At 61.5% G+C, this 18,251-nt stretch overlaps 1 protein-coding gene across 2 annotated transcripts in view; it reads left to right on the top strand.

Annotated features, from left to right (window-relative positions):
- The window catches only part of COL2A1 (collagen type II alpha 1 chain), a 30,487-nt gene that overhangs the window by 10,323 nt on the left and 1,913 nt on the right, over positions 1–18,251 (top strand). For both annotated transcript variants that reach the window (XM_059682685.1, XM_059682684.1), the window contains 38 exons: positions 110–163; positions 460–504; positions 999–1,052; positions 3,935–3,979; positions 4,399–4,452; positions 5,919–6,017; positions 6,312–6,356; positions 6,450–6,548; positions 6,725–6,778; positions 7,145–7,252; positions 7,633–7,686; positions 7,777–7,875; positions 8,000–8,053; positions 8,698–8,796; positions 9,162–9,215; positions 9,578–9,631; positions 9,981–10,034; positions 10,243–10,296; positions 10,516–10,560; positions 10,748–10,846; positions 11,057–11,164; positions 11,505–11,558; positions 11,834–11,887; positions 12,234–12,287; positions 12,673–12,726; positions 13,001–13,108; positions 13,507–13,560; positions 13,986–14,039; positions 14,729–14,890; positions 15,110–15,217; positions 15,367–15,474; positions 15,741–15,794; positions 15,962–16,069; positions 16,164–16,217; positions 16,366–16,473; positions 16,729–16,782; positions 17,175–17,282; positions 17,613–17,901. In XM_059682685.1, the coding sequence (XP_059538668.1) occupies positions 110–163; positions 460–504; positions 999–1,052; positions 3,935–3,979; positions 4,399–4,452; positions 5,919–6,017; positions 6,312–6,356; positions 6,450–6,548; positions 6,725–6,778; positions 7,145–7,252; positions 7,633–7,686; positions 7,777–7,875; positions 8,000–8,053; positions 8,698–8,796; positions 9,162–9,215; positions 9,578–9,631; positions 9,981–10,034; positions 10,243–10,296; positions 10,516–10,560; positions 10,748–10,846; positions 11,057–11,164; positions 11,505–11,558; positions 11,834–11,887; positions 12,234–12,287; positions 12,673–12,726; positions 13,001–13,108; positions 13,507–13,560; positions 13,986–14,039; positions 14,729–14,890; positions 15,110–15,217; positions 15,367–15,474; positions 15,741–15,794; positions 15,962–16,069; positions 16,164–16,217; positions 16,366–16,473; positions 16,729–16,782; positions 17,175–17,282; positions 17,613–17,901 (3,016 nt within the window). The remainder of the gene's footprint in view (positions 1–109; positions 164–459; positions 505–998; positions 1,053–3,934; positions 3,980–4,398; positions 4,453–5,918; positions 6,018–6,311; positions 6,357–6,449; positions 6,549–6,724; positions 6,779–7,144; positions 7,253–7,632; positions 7,687–7,776; positions 7,876–7,999; positions 8,054–8,697; positions 8,797–9,161; positions 9,216–9,577; positions 9,632–9,980; positions 10,035–10,242; positions 10,297–10,515; positions 10,561–10,747; positions 10,847–11,056; positions 11,165–11,504; positions 11,559–11,833; positions 11,888–12,233; positions 12,288–12,672; positions 12,727–13,000; positions 13,109–13,506; positions 13,561–13,985; positions 14,040–14,728; positions 14,891–15,109; positions 15,218–15,366; positions 15,475–15,740; positions 15,795–15,961; positions 16,070–16,163; positions 16,218–16,365; positions 16,474–16,728; positions 16,783–17,174; positions 17,283–17,612; positions 17,902–18,251) is intronic.

The raw sequence follows: 18,251 nt of genomic DNA, 5'->3' as shown, positions 1-18,251 counted from the left end.
TTGGAAGGAAGGGATTGCCCTGGGGGAGAGAAAAGCATGTGGGGGCCTGTGTATTTCTTCCTATCCGGGTTCCCCAGCAGTGTGATCAACGTTTTCTCTTGTCCCCCAGGGTTACCCAGGCCTGGATGGTGCTAAGGGCGAAGCTGGTGCTCCGGGTGTGAAGGTGAGGACCAGGAAGCGCCTGGGACAGGGCACGCAGGGAGGTGATGGGAGTCTTGCTTCCCAGTCAAGGAGACACGTTGAGCTAGTGGAGTCAGGATGAAAGGGCAGCTTTGGGTGGGAGCACCCAGTCCTGTGTCCTGATGGATGAAGAGTGCTCGGGGGTTGTCCCTCACAGAGCTGAGGCTGGGGGTATCAGTGCGAGGCGAGAACCAGAGCTTTCCGCCTCTTCCTTGGGAGTTTTCTGGGGGGGGGGGGCAGTGGGGTCCCAGTCACTGACTGTGTTCATCTTTTTTCCAGGGCGAGAGTGGCTCCCCTGGTGAGAATGGTTCTCCGGGCCCCATGGTGAGTATGAGCATCCCCCGTGCAGGGCCCCAGACACTCAGACACCCCCTCCAGCCCAGCAGAGGCCCCTCCATACACAACAGTGTTTCCTTTGTGCAAAGTAGATATTCAACTTTGTAGACTGATCTACATTCTGAGCAAAAAGCAAAATGCATTCAATAGATGATTTGGTCAAGGCTCCACTAACTTTTCCTTGAAATAGCCTAACACACTTAGTGTGCTTGCAGTTTTAAACATTCTGTTTAGGAGGCCAGTTGTGCCTGTAACCAGGATCCTGGTCAGTAACAGGAGTGCCTGCATGTTCCTCCGGGCAGACAGACCTTTGGTGTGCTAGCCTCCTGGTGGAGGCGGGAGGCGGTAGGCATGTGCACCTTTGCCTGTAGGGCGCCTGCGTGCTTCCTCCCTGCGGTGGCTGGGACGGGCCTGCAGGAGAAGTGATGGCCCATAGTGTTGTTGAGTCAACTCACGCTGTGCTGTCCTGGTGTCTGTTCCAGGGTCCCCGTGGTCTGCCTGGTGAGAGAGGACGGACTGGCCCTGCAGGCGCCGTGGTGAGTGACTGACAAGACCCAAAGCCACCATTCGCTCCGCACTTTGGAGTCGAGAGGCACTTTCACATGACTCTCAGAATGACCCTGTGAGGTGTAGAGGACCATCATCCCGCGGGAGTCACTCCGATCTGCCATCACAAACTCCCAGGCCGGGTCTGCTCCCTCAGAGCAGGGGGCAGGCTCTGGGAAGGTGGTGGTGAGGACAGGACTCTCTCTTAACCAGTCTGGGTTATTCAGGCGATCCCCTCAACAGCACATACCCACTCCCCGGCCAATCCAGTTTGAATTTACGGACAGAATTAAACTGGCTATAGTGCCGTGCGACTTTTTGTTCTCTGGGTTAACTCAGATGATGCCCTAGAAAGCGTAGCCATCTGGTGTCATCTGACAGAGCCTGTACCCAGGACCCTGCTGCTGCCGTTACTGTGACATAACACCAGCAGCCGGGCCGCCGTTTCACGGGCACCTCCTCTGTGCAATGCCTTACATGCTGGCCTCATCAATCCTCCCCCAGATCCTGTGAGTGGACTCTATTCTCCCCATTTTAGAGAAGAAGAAACTGAGGCACAGAAAGGTTACATAGCCTAAGACAACGCTTGGCAGCCTCAGACTTTGGTGGCCTCTTGTAAACGTGGGCGATGAGAAGCGAGGGGATTTGCAGCCAGAGGGTGCAGGTGCTTAGCGCTGATCCCGTGGCAGTAGAGAGCCCTTGTAGGCGCTCAGTCAGGCGAGTGGTGCGATGAAAGCCGTGTTTAAGAAAGATTATGCTTTCTGTTGACTTCATGCCCCGGCCACCCACGCACTGCGGCCCCTCCTCACCGGTCCTCGCAGGGCTGGCCAAAGTAAACCAGCTTCACCCAGTTGTGCTGCTTTCCAGATAATATATCTGTTTGGCAGAAATTGCTCTCAAAAGCAGATCAGTGGAGTAACCGGCAGCCACGACCCCCATTTGTCACCCAGAGCTGCTGAAGTGCCTTGTCTCAGGGTCGCTTTGTGTGAGGGGATTAGAGAGCGCTGAGCCTGCCAAGAAACACCGCTGTTCCTTCCGATTAGCAGGGCCTGGCTTGTGGCTTCCTGGCCAGGCCCAGAGCACGGTGGCTGCCCCTGTGTGGGGCAAAGACAAGCTGCATCCCCTGCCCTGTTTTCCCTCCTTCCTGGGCACAGGGGGCCCTGCTTCTTGTCCACCTTTCTGGTTCCGGCCCCCACGGAAGTCAAGCAGGCAGGGTGTGCATGGGGTTTGGCGTAGAAGGTTGACAACGTCACATAGCTCCACGTGCAGGCCTGGCGGCAAGGCTGGGCCAGGGACTGGGCTGGGTTGGCCTCTGCCTGCTGCAGTCACGTGCCCCCCCTTTGGGCCAGACTGTGTCTTCCCCCCGGGCTTGCTGCAGGGAGCGCCTCGGAGGCCACCCCAGCTCCCCTCTGCTCATGCCCAGCCCGGGCCTCTCCTTTGGCCGAGCCCTGGAGGGAGGCTCTCCTAGAGCTTCCAGAAGCAGCCAGGGCAGCCCAGAAGGCACTCTGGCCAATGCTGAGGCTTTATGTTCCCTCTGACGTTTTTCTAAGTCTTCTCTTGCTTTCCTGCTTAATGCCAGTCGGGAGAAATGGGGCACAGCCAGGAAGAAGAGCTGAGTCTTATTTAGAACATGAGCTCCCCCTAAAGCATCCTTCTTCTGCAGCTTCCGCAGAGAGGCAGAGGCCGGAGGGCGGGGAAAGGTTGCCTTCAGCCCCCCTAGTCCCCTGCCAAGGATCAGGTGCCCGGCCCAGCCCGGCCCAGCCTAACAGGGCCTGGTGTTTGGGTGAAAGTTCCCTGGGCCCTGCAGGTCCTTGAAAGATAAACCGAGGGGTGCTCACCACCAACCCGGGGAAAAACCCTCAAAGTGCAGGTCCTCGAGAGAGAGGGAGCCGCAGCCTTGCCTGTCTGTGTAAAGGAGCCTGGGGGGCGGGGGGGGGGGCGCGAGCTCGGATGTGGTCCTCGGGCTGTGCTGGTACCTTGTCCCCGTCATGGAGCTTCTTCCCAGGCAGACACCCTGTGAGCATCGTAGTGTCCTTAGGAGCAGGTGGGGAGGGGCCAGAGAACAGAGGCGGCTGGAGCCATCAAGGGCGGCTCACCAAGCCCTGGAAGCCTGCCTGCTATGAGCAGAGCAGGTGGGCGGGAGGATCCCAGTCAAGGTTGCTCCTCAGTTGTTTTATTTTCCTTTGGCTCGGTTCTCTGAATCTTTAAATGGTAACTTGGCCTTGAAACTGGGGATATTTGAGATCGACACTGAAGTTTAAGAAATGATGGGGCCCTGGCTGGCGTGGCTCAGTGCTAGAGCCTCGGCCTGCGCATTGAAGGGCCAAGGGTTCAATTCCCGGTCACTTACCTGGTTCATTCCCTCCTCCATCCCCCTCCCCCCTCCGAGTTGGGGCCTATTCAGGAGGCAAGTAATCACCAATCAATGTGTCTCTCTCACATGGATGTTTCTCTCTCCCCCTCCTTCCCTTCCACTCTCTCTAAAAAACCAATGGAAAAAATATCCTCGAGTGAGGATTAACAACAACAAAAGAAACAATGGAACAGCTGGCCAATTACCCAAGTTTTATTGAAGCTGAGAATGAGCTCTCTGGAGTGCCCCCCCCCCCCCACACCAAGTACTCATTCACGCAGCCACCATGGAGGGGTGCCAGGGCTGCTCCCTCCCATGGGGCTGTCCCACAGTTCCCCTTTGCTCATGCCCAGCCAGGCCTCTCCTCTGTCCGAGGCTCCTCGTCACTCGCCAGCCTCATGCTCAGCCCTGGGACACCCAGGCACAGCGTTGCCCCAGTGTCTGTGTGGGTGGGCTGTGGGCAGGGAGGGACCGAGGTGGCACTTCTCACAATGTCTGCTTCCTTCTCCTTGCTCACAGGGTGCCCGGGGCAACGATGGTCAACCAGGCCCTGCAGGGCCTCCGGTAAGTTCATTTCCTCCTCGGCAGGAGCCCCTGAGGCTCAGTGCTGTTTGGTGTAAGCACAGCCTTCTCCTGGAGGAGGAGGAATCATCAGGGTGCTCAAGCTTGTTGATAACAAGCTTTAAAGAAACGGTTTTTTTTCTCAGCGACCTTTTCAGCAGTTTTTTGAGGAGGGCTAGATAGAGAGAGAGCTGGGAGGAGTCTGCTTCCTACCAGAGTCTTGCTTTGCCTCTGAAGCCAGGCCTGGGGGCACTGGCAGTGGGGACAGGTTTCATCCAGGGACTTTTTAGCCTCAATGGTTGTAGAGCCACGTCAGTACAAAGGTGGGAAGGCGTGGGAAGTGTGGGGGTCGCTCACTCTGGGGTCTGCAGAGATTCCGCCCAGACACAGGATTCACCTCTGTACCCCCTTCCTTCCTCCAGGGTCCCGTGGGTCCTGCTGGCGGTCCTGGCTTCCCTGGGGCTCCCGGTGCCAAGGTGAGTGCCCTGCTGGTTGAGTTGGGTACCCCTTTCCCCACATCCTTTGCTGATTGCCCCCTGGATGATCCCCTTCCCTTCTGAGGAATGTCTCCCACCCCGCCGCTGCTCTCCAAGGAAAAGAGCCAGGCGTTTTCGCAGAGTCACCAGCTAGAAGGGAGCGTGAGATGGAAGGATAAGGGGCTAGAGGTACTACAGTTACAGCTGCAGAGAGGGGAAGGCCAAGAAAGGTGGAGAGATGCCGGAGACCTGGGGGGGAGCAGAAGACCAGGGATGGAAGGGAAGAAGGCAGAGCTCGTCCAACTCTGGACCCAGAAGAGAGTTGGAGGGACACGAACGGGGCAGGGACCGGTTCCATGCTTCCCTCTCCCGGCTTCATCAGGGGCTTGGCTCTTCCGAGCACTGAGAATTGAGTCCTTCTGAGGATTAATAGAGGCCAGTGGAAGGCCAGCCAGTGCAGGGAAAGGCCCGGTGGCACAGCAGGGATTCCAGTGCACACGTCCCTGGGCATTCTCCCTGTCACCTGTCACCGGCAGGAGATGAATAAGGAGCCTCCGTGTGGTCACTGGCATCAGGTTGCTTTTAGCTCCTGGGGGTTTCCATGGCAACCAGACAGTGTCTGAGGCCCTGGGAGCCCCTGAAGGAGACCCATTGTGAAGAGGGACAGCGGAAGGTGAGGGGGCCTGACTTTTAGAAAATAATAATTACAAAAGTGAGCAAGAATGTTCTGAGAAGAAACCCGAGGAGGCCCTGCCTTCCCTGCAGGTCAGCAGCCCTCCCCAGGGACTGCCTTCCGGAGCCCAGACCGCACCAGCTGCAGCTTTGAGGGAAAAATGAAAGTAAAAGCAGAAGCCATTTCGGGGGTGGGGACTACCAGAAGCCAGGGAGAACTGGACCGTAGTCAGAGCAGGGAAGAGCAGAGTGGGCGCTGTCCTAGCTCGCATTGGCCTTGGCATTCTGGCTCAATTCTAACGGCCGATCAGAGCCTGGGGTAGCGAGCGGTGTCCTCACATCAGCCAGCACCAGTGGAGCAGTGCCCTCAGCTGCCATGGCCCAGGGCGTCTGTCCCCTCAGTAGCCGAGAAAAATAGGTGGAGGGGGAGATAGAGGCACCTGCCAGTCTCAGCCCTGCCTCCATCATCCCACCGCACTGGGGTGGCGGGACCCCCGGCACAGGCTTTCCCGTGGGTGCCGATGGGACCCCACGGCGCCCATTGCTATAGCGTGTAACCATGCATTTGCTTCTGGTGGTTCACAGATTCCAGGGGAGATGGAGAAGGAGGCAGGGGGAGGAAGCCACCAGGCCAGCGAGCTCGGTCAGGTGGCCCCGCGTGCTCGCGTGCAGGGTGGATGCACATGGCTGGCTCAGCTTTTGGCGCACGCCTACAGCTGGCCCTGAACTGTTGCTGGTGTCCTCGAGAGGTCCGCAGCCCCTGTCTTCTCATCCCATCCCTCCGTCTCTCCCAGGGTGAAGCTGGTCCCACCGGTGCTCGTGGCCCTGAAGGCGCTCAAGGTCCTCGCGGTGAACCTGGCACTCCTGGGTCCCCGGGGCCGGCTGGTGCCTCTGTAAGTGCAGCCTCTCTTTGGCCTGAAGGGCCTGGGGTCTGTGGCCCTGACACTTGACTCTGTGCTTCGCTGTGAGGGAAACTTTCACTGTGACCAGATGCTTGTCCCCCACCCGCACCTCTACAGACAAGTCTCCCTCCACCTCCCATCCGATCCTTGCAGCATCAGCAGGACAGTGCCTGGAAAGGGCAGCTAGCTGCTGGCCCAGCCCGGGGGCCTGTGGCCTGGGAGGGTTGGGAAGGCTGGGATTTATGCTTTGCTGCTTATTTTATGGTGACCATGTCCCCTTTTCAGGGCAACCCTGGAACAGATGGAATTCCTGGAGCCAAAGGATCTGCTGTGAGTGTTGCCTTTGGACTTGGCCCCTTCAGGTGGGGTTGGTCCCCCCTCACATCCTCTCCTGATGCCTCTCTCTTCTGCTCACACTGACAGGGTGCTCCTGGCATTGCTGGTGCTCCCGGCTTCCCTGGGCCCCGGGGTCCTCCTGGCCCTCAAGGTGCAACTGGTCCTTTGGGCCCAAAAGGTCAGACGGTAAGAGTCTGGAGTGAACCCCAAGTCCCACTGACACCCTGCAGTCAAGCCCCATCCTCCCTCCTTCCCACACACGCCCTGGTGTCCTTGGGTGGGCACCTTTAAGGGTTTCTGGAGGTGGGGGCAGGGTCCGCGGGGAGAACCCAGGGTGAACCTGCCTCTCTCTCTCTGTCAAGGGTGAGCCTGGTATTGCTGGCTTCAAAGGCGAACAAGGCCCCAAGGGAGAAACTGTGAGTATCTGCCCATCAGTCCTTGTCTTTCCACACTGCTGCTCTCCGGGTGGAGGTGGGGGACCCAGGGCCATCCCCCACCCCCTGCCCACCGCCTCTGTAGCCCCGCCCCTCATCTGGGACCTCTCAGACTGTGCCCAGAGAAGGGCATGTAACAGAGTTGCTGCTGCAGCTCTTGTCTTTGACTTGGCCACTGTGATCAGTTTGAACGGTACACCCTCTGTCTCCCCTGGGCCACTTCTCTTCCACGATGATCCTTTATGGCCTCCCTTCCCGAGTCCCCCAGCCCCGAGACAACGATCAAGGCCACTTTCTGCGCCGGGCCAGGTGGGGCTCACCCTGTGTCTCCTTTGTGCTGGTTTTCAGGGCCCTGCCGGCCCCCAGGGAGCCCCCGGTCCCGCTGGTGAAGAGGGCAAAAGAGGTGCGCGCGGAGAGCCCGGTGGCGCGGGGCCCGTCGGCCCCCCCGGAGAAAGAGTAAGTGGCCAGGGGCCCCCACTGTCGCTGGGTGTGACCCCGAGAGGGAAGCCAGTCCTTGTGGCTCTGTGTTCTCACCGAGTCCTGTGACCTTCTGAATATCCTGCCCCTCTTTCCTCTACCCACCGCCATCGCGATAGGGCTCCTTCCTCCTTTTCTGTGTCCCCCACCCCAGGATGACATGAGACAGTGTGAGCTCCTTCCCAGACGGGCTTAGACAGGCCCAAGAAATTAATCTTGCAGAATCTCGCAAGCTGAAGCTGCCGCTCCATAGAAACTGTGCTTGGAGGGATGGGTCCCGGAGCCGGGCTAGCTTCTCTGCAGCCACGGTGGCTCAGGGACCATCCAACTCACTGCTCTTCCTCTCCACTTCTTCCTAGGGCGCTCCTGGCAACCGTGGTTTCCCTGGTCAAGACGGCCTGGCCGGTCCCAAGGTGGGTCAGGGAAGAAGGGCTGGGTCCCTTCCTGCAGCCCTCGTCTAATGGCCTCCCGCTGACTCCCTGCCTCCTCTTGTTCTTGTGTAGGGAGCCCCTGGCGAGCGAGGGCCCAGCGGCCTCGCTGGACCCAAGGGAGCCAACGGTGACCCTGGCCGTCCCGGAGAGCCTGGCCTTCCTGGAGCTCGGGTAAGTACGGAGCTGCTTTTGCCCTCGGGCCTTCCCCACGTGTTCCCTTCACCCCGGTGCTGCCAGGAGGGGGAGGTCCCGGGACCTGCTCTGACCGCCACCTTCCTCTCTCTCCTGAACAAAGGGTCTCACTGGCCGTCCTGGTGATGCTGGTCCTCAAGGCAAACTTGGTCCTTCTGTAAGTCCCTCAGCGGGTGGGCTGGGAGGGGTGGGGGTATCCCCGGGGAAGCAGGTGGGAAGAGAGGCAGGAGTTTGGGTGGGCACAGCCTGTGGATTTTGAGAACTGGGGAGGGGGCAGACGGTAGGTAGGTACTGGGGTCGGGTGTGGCCTGTGCAGTGCTGTGAGCTCTGGAAATGTCACCCCCTTGTGCGCTTGGGCCACTCCTTGGGGGAGGACAAAGCCTGGTATGCACTTTCAGAAGCAAAACTTCTAAGCCAGCGGTTCTCAACCTGTGGGTCGCGAACAATGAAAATACATCCTGCATATCAGATATTTACATGACGATTCATAACAGTAGAAACATTACAGTTATGAAGTAGCAACGAAAATAATTTTATGGTTGGGGAGTCACCACAACATGAGGAACTGTATTAAAGGGTCACGGCATTAGGAAGGTTGGGAACCACTGTAAGCTAAACAGAGCCTGGTCACCGAGGGAGCCACTGTGTGGTGTGGGCTGCTGGTCGCAACCTCGGTCAGTCCCACATGCTGCGTCTGGCTGGCGCCTGGTCCTGTGCCTGCTGCACAGTAGGCCCTTAGTAGCATTGGGTGGAGGAACGTGGTCCGAGCGTCTGTGCTGAGAACGGTGCCCTCTCTTTCAGGGAGCCCCCGGTGAAGACGGTCGCCCCGGGCCTCCCGGGCCGCAGGGGGCTCGTGGGCAGCCTGGTGTCATGGGTTTCCCTGGCCCCAAAGGTGCCAACGTAAGTCACAGTCTGCCCTTCCGTTTCCTTCCACGTGGCACTCCCTCCCTCCCTGGGGGGAGGGCTGGCTCCTGAAGAGAGTTCACCAAAGGGCAGGGCTGAGCAGGGTCCCTGGTGCCTCATGTCCTGCAGGAGTGCATGCCACCCGGGGACACCCAGGGCTCCTAAGCCCCGAGACCGCTCAGCCATGACATTGCTCCATGGGCAGGGCTCTCAGTTCATGCCTCCGGGTGTAAGAGAAGGGGCTTGGTTCTCGGCTCTCGCCTTTGCTGTCCATCGGGCCCCAAGCCCCAGCTCTGCAGCCTGCTCTCCCCTCCCCTCCCACCCAAGCCCTCCACCTCACAGTCCTGCGTTTTCTCCTCCAGGGCGAGCCTGGCAAAGCTGGTGAGAAAGGACTGCCCGGTGCTCCTGGTCTGAGAGTGAGTACCTGCCCCAGTGCCCTGCCGTGGTGTTGGCTGAACACCCATGAGGGAGAGGCATCCCTGCAGCATGTTCCTGGGACCCCTCATTAGCAGGGGGGCTTCCTGCGGCCGAGCCCATCTGCTCTGGGCCCTTTGGGAGTCCCCACAGGGGGATTTCTGGTTGCTGTCAGTCAGCAGCCCAGGGAGACAGACTGAGGCAACAGGAGGGGCCAGGGAAGGAAGGGGAGGGAAGGGGTGGACATGGAGTTCCAGGTGTGGGATGGTGGAGGGTGGAAACTCTGGGCCGCAATGCACCTGTCCAGGGCTGGGGTCTGCGGAACTGAAGGAGTGTCATCACACCCCCCTTCTCTCTCCTCTAGGGTCTTCCTGGCAAAGATGGTGAGACAGGCGCTGCAGGCCCCCCTGGACCCGCGGTAAGTACCTGCCCAGCTACTCAGGTGGCCCTGTGGACAGGGGCTTGGTGGGGTGGAGGCGGAGAGGCGGGGAACCTCAGGCCGCTCAGCAATGGAACTGACAGACGTGGATCTGGGCTGATCCAGGACACTAGACTAACCCTGGGCCGAGGTGGGGTATCCCACCCCGAGGAGGCCGTGTGGACCCCACCCTGGTTGTCCTTGAGAACGGCGAGGCCTACAGGCAGCAGCCCTGGCCTGCACTGAGCAGGAAGGAGTCTGTCTTGCCCTCCCATGGCCGCCCAGGGCGCTAGCTGAGGCTCTCGGAACTCTGGAGCGCTGGCTCAGCTCATCGCTGTTTCCTCTGCAGGGACCTTCAGGTGAACGAGGCGAGCAGGGTGCTCCCGGACCATCTGGCTTCCAGGTAGGCCGCTGAACCAGGCTTTCTCTGCAGCCCCCTTCCACTCCAGAGCTCGGGGCAGCAGCCGCCCGGGGGTGGAGGCCTCCCCACCCAAGGGGACCAGGGAAATGAGGTTCCCCTGCTCGCCTTGTCCCGCCCCATGCAGGGCCTCCCTGAAGGGTGGGGGCAGCAAGCTCGCCCCTTTGCTAATGCTCGTCACTTTGGCTTCTAGGGGCTTCCTGGCCCTCCCGGTCCCCCAGGTGAAGGTGGAAAACCAGGTGACCAGGTGAGTATGGGGCTCTTTGAATCTGCAACCTGTTCACATGGCAGATCTCTTCTGATGCCCAAGAGACAAGGGCACGCGGGCACGAGGAGCCCCTGAGGCCTGGGATATCTGGGACCACATCCCAGCTCTGGGCTGAAAGTCTGAGCTCAGGGGTGGATGCTCAGCCAGGGCTCGGACATCAAAGTTTCCAGTTTTTCAATCACCCTTCTTGTTCTGCAGGGCGTTCCCGGCGAAGCTGGAGCCCCCGGCCTCGTGGGTCCCAGAGTGAGTGTCCTGCTGACCTCCCCTGATGGCATCCTTGGGCCTGCCTCGCCCTGTGCAGCCTGCGAGGCCTCCCAGCAGTACAGCTGCCTGCAGTCCTGGGCTCCCCCTCCGCTCCCCACTTCCCTGCTTCTCCTGGGCCTCCACCCCATCTCTTTTGCCTAATTGCGCCTTGGTGTCTCTGCCGCAGGGTGAACGAGGTTTCCCAGGTGAACGTGGCTCTCCTGGTGCCCAGGGCCTCCAGGGTCCCCGTGGCCTCCCCGGCACTCCCGGCACCGATGGTCCCAAAGTAAGTGAGGCTGGTCCTGCCGGCAGGGCCCTCTGGGCTGGCCTGGGAGGCCTGCTGAGGGTGGAAGAGGAAGGGAGAGAGGGAGGCATGGGAGATGAAGGAGAAAGGAGGTCTGGGCAGAGGAGGAAGAGGAGGAAAGGGGCATCTGGGCACTGGGATCCTGGGGGAGGTGCTGCCCACCACACACTCCTTCTCTCCCCCTCCCCCTAGGGTGCATCTGGCCCAGCTGGCCCCCCTGGGGCTCAGGGCCCTCCAGGTCTGCAGGGCATGCCCGGTGAGAGGGGAGCAGCTGGTATTTCTGGGCCCAAGGGAGACAGGGTAAGTACCAGGCAGCCGTGCCTCCCCCAGATCCATGCTCCGTGGCCCCACACTCACTCCCTGTCCCACAGCACCCAGGGGTGAGGTTCCCAGCTACCTGTCTTGAGGGACTTGGAGACCCCCCCCCAAGTCTCTGTGTGCCTTTTAGTGACATCCTCCCCCCACCCTTCCCTCCATCTCACTCCTGTTACTCCTTACCACTCACCCTTGGGCCCCAGCAAACCCTCTTGGCCAGAGTCCGAGCTCTCCCTGGAGCCCCATTCAGGGTGACACTGAGCTGGCAAAGGGCTTCTTGGAGTGACCGTGACCCCTGAGGTGGCCCGTTTTCTCTGTCCCACAGGGTGATGTTGGTGAGAAAGGCCCAGAGGGAGCCCCTGGGAAGGACGGTGGACGAGTAAGTGGATGCTGGGGGCTGGGTGGGGACAGATGCAGGGGCCCTATAGGTGCCCAGCCCTGCACTGGGGGAGGAGGGGCCGTGTATGTGTGCAGTCCCTCGTCCTATCTCAGCTGCCTGGGCTGGGCAACCACCGGGACTTCCTGTCAAACTGGGAGCCACAGGGTGAGAGGGAGTTCTGGGGCCATCGGGTGTGGGGTCCCAGAGTCCCTGTTGGGCTCCACATCCCAGACCAACTCTCCCTGCCTTCCTCACCTCTGCCTTTCTCTCCCCAGGGTCTGACAGGTCCCATTGGCCCTCCTGGCCCGGCGGGTGCCAACGGTGAGAAGGTGAGTCCTGGCTCCCTTCCCCCATCGAGCCTTCTCATATCCTGCCAAGGACTGTTATTTCTTCTCCTCACCCACCAGTTGCCACCCTGCTGCCCACCAGGGGCTGGGAGGAGGAAGGGATGTGGGTCTTAGAAGCAAAGTCAACGGCCGTGTGCCCTGTGGAGTGGAGAGGGACTGGGGGGGATGCACTCAGTGAGGCCCTGGACACGCACAGGTGTGGTGGCTGAAGCAGCAGGAGAAAGACCGTGGGGAGGGGAACCCAGAGCCCCTGTCCATCCTCAGGACTTCCCGGATGCACGTTACTCTCAAAGGGCCCCCCTCTGACCCCTCCCCCGTCCACCCTTAGGGAGAAGTTGGCCCTCCTGGTCCTGCGGGAACTGCTGGTGCTCGAGGTGCCCCGGTGAGTACCTGCCCCCTGAGCCTGTCTCTGTCCCCAGGCCCCTGGGAGCAAGAGAGCCAGCTCTGCCTCAGCCTGGCCCTGCCCACTCCCTGCCCTGGGGACTGGGGGCCAGAGGAGAGATGAGAAATGCAGGGGGGAGGCCTGTCACCTGCATGGTGTGATCAGGGTGGAGGGCTTTGAGGCACTAGGGCCTCTGGCCGAGAGAGGCTCTCAGACCTGGGTCCCTTTATTCAGGACGGAGCCTCCTGAAGCTACTCTCAGAGGCCTTCCCTCTGGGGGTTGCAGTGGAGGAGGCTGGGCTGGGCCCAAAGGGGCTCTGGGCTCCCAGAGGGAACAGAGCAGGCAGGCAGTGGGCCTTACCCTCCTTGGCCCCCTCCTCTCACAGGGTGAACGTGGAGAGACCGGACCTCCCGGACCCGCTGGATTCGCTGGTCCTCCCGTAAGTGGACCCTTCCGCCAGCCCCTCCACTCAGGCCAGCTCACATCCGGGACCTGAGGGCACCTCGCAGCCTGTGGGGAGGGGGGGAAGAGTTAAACAAGAGAGAAATGGTCCTGTCCCTACTCCTCTGTTACACCTGCACACGGACACAACAGTCCTTAGGCCCAGGTGGACAGACCACGCACACATCCTCGCTCAGAGTCTCAGGCCCTTTTGGAAGAACCACAAGTATTTGGCTTTCCCCTCACCCACTGCTTCCCCCTTCCTGGGACAGGGTGCTGATGGCCAGCCAGGCGCCAAGGGTGAGCAAGGAGAGGCCGGCCAGAAAGGCGACGCTGGCGCCCCAGGGCCGCAGGGCCCCTCTGGAGCTCCTGGGCCTCAGGTGAGTTGTGCCGAATTCATACTTAGGGATAAAGGCTCAAGTAGATGAATTGGCTTTTATTTTCCTGGGTGTGGGTGTGTGGTGGGGGCTGGGGGCTGGACAGAGTGCGGCTCTGTCTCCCTGAGGGTGCAGAGTCCTGGACAGAGCAGCCAGTCTCCTGGGGGTGAGAGGGGTGACGGGGAGAGGTGACGGGCTCTGTGAATGCCTGATGGGCTGCTCCGCCCTGAGATGTCTGTGGCCGGGGAGGCAGGCCTGCCTGTGACAGCTTCTGAGCTGGGAGTTAGTGCCAAGAAAGCTGCATCTTTGAAGTCAGCCCTCAGGAGTCCACTGTTGGGGCTCAGACAGGCCCTCCCCCGGGCGAGCAGGCCTCACTGTCTCTCTCCCTCCTTCTCTCCCAGGGTCCTACTGGTGTGACTGGTCCTAAAGGAGCCCGAGGTGCTCAAGGCCCCCCGGTGAGTGAGGCCCCCACTCCCTCCCTGACCCAGATGTGGGGGGCGGGTGCTGTGGGGGCAGCAGCTTCTCTCACACCCGCCCCTCTGGCCTCACAAAGACCTGGCTGCAGGGGCTCCACTGTGGTGTTCTGGGACTCACCCCCTCCTCCCTCCTCGGTCCTGCTCCTGCCCCCGTCTGAGCCCATCCTGAGGGAGGGCGCCCCTCTCTGCTGGGGCGCAGGGATCCTGGGAGACAGCCCTGGGTGCTGAGTGCCCCGCTGCGCCCCCTGCAGGAGCCCGAGGCAGAGAAGCTACAGCTGCCCAACAAAGCCCTTTCCCCTCTGGCTCCCGGGCCCTTTCCACACGGGCCTCTCAGACCCCCCACATGAAATTCTTGGAGCTCCCGAGGGACCCAGGGATTCAGGGGCTCCCCTCTTTTCACATAGGGAGCCACCGGATTCCCCGGAGCTGCTGGCCGCGTCGGACCCCCAGGCTCCAACGTAAGTGCTCTCCTGGTTGGTTCCTTATTCCTGGCACGTGAGGCGCAGGCAGGGGCTGCACAGTCTTGCCCAGTCCTGACAGGGCCCCAGGGAGCCCAGGCTCACCCCTGTGCCCATTTCCCGACCCTTTTGTTGGTCATGGGGAAACCTTCCCAGCTGGCTGGGGCTCGAACCCTCAAACCCAGGCCTGGTGGGCAGGATGGGGCTGCATAACCGCCTCCGTCACGGACACGCATGTCTTGTGCACGCTCTGTGCACCGGCCTGTGCAGGTCACACATCTTGCCCTGAGGGGGGTGCAGTGGAGAGAGGAGCGATCAGGAAAAGCATCCAGCTCACCAGCAACACAAGAAGAGCAGGGGGAGCGGTGCACAGGCTTAGGGGGCAGAGGAACCGGGGTTGAGCCCTTCCTTGAGGAATGGGGGTGAGGTGGGTGGGGGAATTCAGGCCGAAGGGAAGGAGGCAGGAGGGACTCCAAGTTGATTAGAAAAAGCCAAGCGGGTAGGGGCTGGAGAAGCCAGGGCTGGCTGCCCAGAACTGTCATGTGGGAGAGGAGATCAGAGAGAGACTGGGGTGGGGGGAGGTCAAGCTGCCCTTCCCAGGGGAACCGCTGTCCTTGGGGCCGCGGTGGCTTTGCAGCCCCAACAGTCAAGTGAGATGAGTCCTCACTTCCTGCATTTGCTCCTTCTAGGGCAACCCTGGACCCCCTGGTCCCCCCGGTCCTTCTGGAAAAGATGGTCCCAAAGGTGCTCGAGGAGACAGTGGCCCCCCCGGCCGAGCCGGTGACCCCGGCCTCCAAGGTCCTGCCGGAGCCCCTGGCGAGAAGGGAGAGCCTGGAGATGACGGTCCCTCTGTAAGTCCCTTCTCAGGCCAGGCCGGGGCTGGCCCAGAGCCAAGGGAAGAGGGGCTTCCTCGCTCAGAGCAGGGGCCAGGGGAGGGCAGCAGGGCTGTGGGGTGCGGGGAGGGGAGCAGAGCAGGAAGAGTGCTGCTCCCTGCAGAGTGGGCAGCCAGCTGGCTGGGCGGCTGGGCCGCTCTGTGTCCTCAAGTTCTCATCTCTCTCCTTTCCTCTTAGGGTCCCGATGGTCCCCCAGGTCCCCAGGGTCTGGCTGGTCAGAGGGGCATCGTTGGTCTGCCCGGACAGCGTGGTGAGAGAGGATTCCCCGGCCTGCCCGGCCCATCGGTGAGTGCGGGGCGCCCCTTCCTCTGGGTGAGGGGGCCAGCCTCGGGCTGGACACTTCCCTCAGAGCATTGGGTGTCCCTTCGTCAGCCCTTTCCCCGGGGCAGGGACACTTAGGGCCACGCTCATCCTCACGGTCACGGTCCCTTCAGGGCGAGCCTGGCAAGCAGGGAGCTCCTGGTGCATCTGGAGACCGAGGTCCCCCTGGCCCCGTGGGCCCCCCTGGGCTGACTGGTCCTGCTGGTGAACCCGGACGAGAGGTGAGTGGTGGGTCCCACAGTGGAGAAGGGTAACAGGATGGGCCCGGCTGAGAGGCTCAAGCACCGGGTGCCATGGGAAGGTCGTGGTGGAGAGAGGAGACTTGGACTTGGGCGCTCGGGAGGAAGGCCGGAGGAGCTCTGTGGGAAAGCTTTGGCTCCAAAGCCGCGGTGGGACAGAAAGCCGGCCTGGGGCTCTGAGGGGAGCAGAGTGGGAGACGGGGAGACGGCCAGGGGCAGCTCTAACGGCATCGTTTCCCTTTGCCTAGGGAAGCCCTGGCGCCGACGGCCCCCCTGGCAGAGATGGTGCAGCTGGAGTCAAGGTGAGTGTCGGGGTCTCCGGGGCAGGGGGACCTGGAGGACGGTCCGCTGGGCCTGACAGGTCAGCGGAGGAGTCGGTTGGGGTCAGTTTGTGTCAGCCTGGAAGCACCTTCTTCCCTTGCCTCTTTTGGAACATTCTTCTCTGAGCCTGAGACCTCTCTCCTGACAGGGCGATCGTGGTGAGACGGGTCCCCTGGGTGCTCCTGGAGCCCCGGGGCCCCCTGGCTCTCCGGGCCCCGCTGGCCCAACCGGCAAGCAGGGAGACCGAGGAGAAGCTGTGAGTACCAGGGGAGCCCAGCCCGATGGCAGACGCAGAGGAGGCGGCCCTGTCCCCGCCTGGCCCTGACGCTGCCCCCACCCTCTCCTCACAGGGCGCACAAGGCCCTATGGGCCCCGCAGGACCAGCTGGAGCCCGTGGGATCCCAGTGAGTATTTGAATGTCCTGAACTGAGTCCCGGACAGGGGCAGGCTTGGGGGGGGTGGAGGCAGCGGGTGCCCTGGGATCCTGGACTCATGGCTCAGGGGAGGCCAGCCGGACCTGACCCAACCTGTGTCTGTCTGTCTTGTTCCCAGGGCCCTCAAGGCCCCCGAGGCGACAAAGGAGAGACTGGAGAGGCTGGCGAGAGGGGACTGAAGGGACACCGTGGCTTCACTGGTCTGCAGGGTCTCCCCGGCCCTCCTGTGAGTATTGCTGCCTGTGCTTGGCTCCCCGAGGCCTCCCCCTGCTCAGAGCCACTTGAGTTTCCCACGCTGCTAAGACGTGGTATCAGCCTGAGGAATGTCTCAGGGTTGGAGGGAGGAGCAGGTGGGATGGGAATAGGGTCGGGCCCATATCTATTCCTCCAACTCCATGATGTATGTATTCACGGCCCCCCATCCTGGAAGACGGGCCCTGTCTGTGCTGACCTCTGACCTTTGCCTCTTCCTTCTGCACAGGGTCCTTCTGGAGACCAAGGTGCTTCTGGTCCTGCTGGTCCTTCTGGCCCTAGAGTAAGTGGGATGGAGCGAACCCTTCCTCAGGGTGGGGCCAGGGCGCTGGCCAGGCGTCCAATTGGGAGGGAAGTGTGGCTGCTTCTGGGGAAGGCTTGTGCTCAGAGGCTCACTCTGCAGCGGAGGGAGGCCCGGCTCAGTGTGACTGTGGCCAGGCGAGCACCTGAGATCACAGGTAGGATGAACATGCAAGGAGCTCCCAGGAACAGGAAGTACAAAGAGGAGCTCAGGAAGGCAGGGGAGCGTGAAACCAGTTTGGGGCCTCTGACTGAGAAACGCGGACATTGGGACAGAGTGGCTAGTGCTCAGGACGCCACGTAACCAGCCCCAGCTACTCCCGACCTTCCGTTTGCTGATGACTGTTCTCTCCCTCCTCTCTCCCCGGCCTGCAGGGTCCTCCTGGCCCCGTCGGTCCCTCTGGCAAAGATGGCTCTAATGGAATCCCTGGCCCCATTGGACCTCCTGGTCCCCGTGGACGTTCTGGCGAAACAGGCCCCGCTGTAAGTGCCCTGACTCCTTCCCTGCTGCCTGCGGTGTCCCCAGCATCCCGGAGGCGTGAGCTTTTGGGGGCAGCAGCCTGCAGCTAATGGTGATGGCATCCTTTATCCTGGGCTCTGCCTGGAGGTTCCCACGATTGGTGTTGGGAAACAGAAGAGGGGGGCTAATGAGGAAATAGGGAAGGTGCTATAGTTGTCCTGGTCCTGGCCTGCTGCACCCTCCCCGCCCATGGAACTGAGAAGAAAACACTCTAGTGCCTTTCAGCAGGTGGATGGACACAGGAGGGGCACCTCCCCGCAATTCCAGGCTGATTTCTCCGTTTTCTGATGCAGGGTCCTCCTGGAAATCCTGGACCCCCTGGCCCTCCGGGTCCCCCCGGCCCTGGCATTGACATGTCAGCCTTTGCTGGCTTAGGCGGGAGAGAAAAAGGCCCCGACCCCATGCAGTACATGCGGGCCGATCAGGCAGCCGGCAATCTGAGGCAGCATGACGTGGAGGTGGATGCCACGCTCAAGTCCCTCAACAACCAGATTGAGAGCATCCGCAGCCCCGAGGGCTCCCGCAAGAACCCCGCTCGCACCTGCCGGGACCTGAAACTCTGCCACCCAGAATGGAAGAGCGGTGAGCCTGGAGGGCAGGTGGCCCCAGGGAGGAGGACAGCCATTGGGCTTGGCCCCTTCGGAGCCAGGGAGGAGGCCTCTTAGTGCAGGGCAGAGGTGGGCCTGGAAGGTTCTGGCAGACAGCTGCTCTCCCATTTCACAGCAGAGAAACTGAAGCCCTGGCTCCTGTCCTGCCATGGCTGCATGGTAGAGTTCCATCCTCCAGGCAGACACTGCACCTGCCCGGCTGCTCACGGCCCCATTTGGCACTGACTTTCCCATTCAGCCCCCTTCCCTTGGTCCCTCTGTCCCCCCTGACTTGGGCCACGTGTGGCCCTCACACCCTGCTCCTCTCCCCTTGGTATACCTTCT

This window comes from Myotis daubentonii, chromosome 2 (genome assembly GCF_963259705.1).
Source record: "Myotis daubentonii chromosome 2, mMyoDau2.1, whole genome shotgun sequence".
Lineage (NCBI taxonomy): Eukaryota > Metazoa > Chordata > Mammalia > Chiroptera > Vespertilionidae > Myotis > Myotis daubentonii.
Note: the sequence above shows the minus strand (reverse complement) of the source record. Positions and strands in the feature narration are given on the sequence as shown.